General features: G+C 26.2%; 1 protein-coding gene across 1 annotated transcript; it reads right to left on the bottom strand.

Moving 5' to 3' along the window:
* Positions 1-1,166: 1,166 nt before the first annotated feature.
* On the bottom strand, positions 1,167-1,975 carry LOC119679946 (peptidoglycan-recognition protein LA-like; the record flags this gene model as incomplete). The annotated part of the gene is made up of 3 exons (XM_038092546.1): positions 1,167-1,366; positions 1,431-1,637; positions 1,715-1,975. Coding segments are annotated over 3 exons (609 nt in total), but the record flags the coding sequence as incomplete, so codon positions are not given.
* Between the last annotated feature and the right edge of the window lie 69 nt (positions 1,976-2,044).

The raw sequence follows: 2,044 nt of genomic DNA, 5'->3' as shown, positions 1-2,044 counted from the left end.
TTTTTAAAAGATCTGAGTTAGTTTCAAGACTTCCATTTCAACAATATTCTAGGTTTCGTCAAGGCTTGAAGATAGTTTTGAAGTTGGAATCAAGATGGACTCTGAGATTTTATATGGTAGCACAATTAGTCGATGAGCATAAGTGAATCCGGTATAAACTTACTTAAACACCAGAGCACGTTGGTTACTAATCTGAGAGGTACTGATTAGAAATTTTAAATGATCCTTATATTTGAATTAGCAATTTTGTAGGTTTTTTAATAACCCTATATTGAAGTAGCGTCTTTTCTAGGAATAACTGAGATTGAGGACACTTGTTAATAAATTTTAGTTATATGATATAAATTAATTTTTTGTTGAATCATATTTGATGTAAGTAATAACGTATACTATACTATTAAAAGAAATCAATTTGAAAAAACTGTCTACTAAAAAAAAATAATAAAATATAATATAGAAAATATTTTATTCTCAAATTACTTAAGTGTATTTGGTATATTGCGATATTTGAATATATAGATTAAAAAAATATCGGATAAATAAATATAAATCCAAATTAATGCAAAATTTTAATGAAAATTAAAAATAAATAATAATTAATTTATAACAAATAATTTTTGCTTTTTTTTGTTTGCTGCTTTAGATATCTTACTTAAACACTTAAATTAATTTAATCAAGTATAAATAAAAAATATTTATTTTTAATATTTTTTACTTATTTGTTGATTATATTAACCGATAACGAATTTAGTAAAAAGAGCTTAATAACTAATAAAAATAATAAAATATATACAAACAACTAAATGTAAAGATATATCCGTATAAGTAGCACGTGTATAACTTTAGCGCCTACTTCATATAATTAATTAAATGGTTTTTTGCAATTTAAGTAAACAGAGAATATAAATTTATATATTTAGGAACAAATATTTTGTTTATATCAATTTAAAAAAAAATCAAAAATGTATATTAGGTGGGAGCTAAATTATTATTGTTAGATAAATAAAATCAATTTATCTTCAAAAAAATATAGCATATACTTATAAAAAGTGTTAAGTATATTTATAAGGAATATTTTGAAAAATTTATTATCTTTCCGATTTATTTCAACAATAAATATAAAAACTTTATTTCATTAAATTTTTACTTAAAATCTAATGTATATTATTTTAGATGTAAAAATATTTAAACAAGAAACAACATTGCAAGTATAGTAAAATAGCTTTTACATATTTCCATCCCATTTCTCAGGCATACCTAGTTCACTACCGCACTTGGGGTTGTCATCCATGCCACAGGGATAAAAGTGTGGCCAGTTCTTTATATAACGATAAACATTTGCACCTGGACTCTTGCTTAATTTTGTCTGCAAAAAAGTAGAGATATAAATTTAAAATAAAGGTTAATAAATCACACAGACAAGATTATACCTGATTTTGTGCCACTAATTTATAAGCCAAGTCAATGTATTGACTTGTTTTTGCATGAGCCAATAGAAATTGTGTGGCTTCCAATTGCTTATCACTTGGTATGTAGCGACCATAGTCACCCATAAACGTCACAGCCAAGGTATCATTTGCATAAGTATTGGCGTAATCCCAGCCACGTCCCACATAAATATTGCCATCGTCACCGACCTTATATGGAAAAACATTACAATTCATTAATGCTGAATAAAAAAGTACGTGATCAAATGGCAATTAAGTTGACTCACATAAAAGTTTGCCTGTATATCTGGTAAATTCTTTTCAGCAATTGCTGAATCTTGTATAGTGCGCATTTTAATGGAGCATTTATATATATTTAAACAAGGTACTGACTGTACACCGATGTGTGTTATGAGTACATATGGTATGGGATGTTTCAACGGTATCGTTAGTTTTTTAGCCAATTCTGAAGCACCCCATTGTATACGATCAACTATTAGATGTCCATTTCCTAAATTCGGAACTAAGATACTTAAAAATAATAATAAAATCAAATGGTTGATAGATTAAAATGTAACGATGTTAATAAAATAAAAAAGCGAATCGTATTTCATGAG

Source organism: Teleopsis dalmanni, chromosome 1 (assembly GCF_002237135.1).
Source record: "Teleopsis dalmanni isolate 2A chromosome 1, ASM223713v2, whole genome shotgun sequence".
Taxonomy (NCBI): domain Eukaryota; kingdom Metazoa; phylum Arthropoda; class Insecta; order Diptera; family Diopsidae; genus Teleopsis; species Teleopsis dalmanni.
Note: the sequence above shows the minus strand (reverse complement) of the source record. Positions and strands in the feature narration are given on the sequence as shown.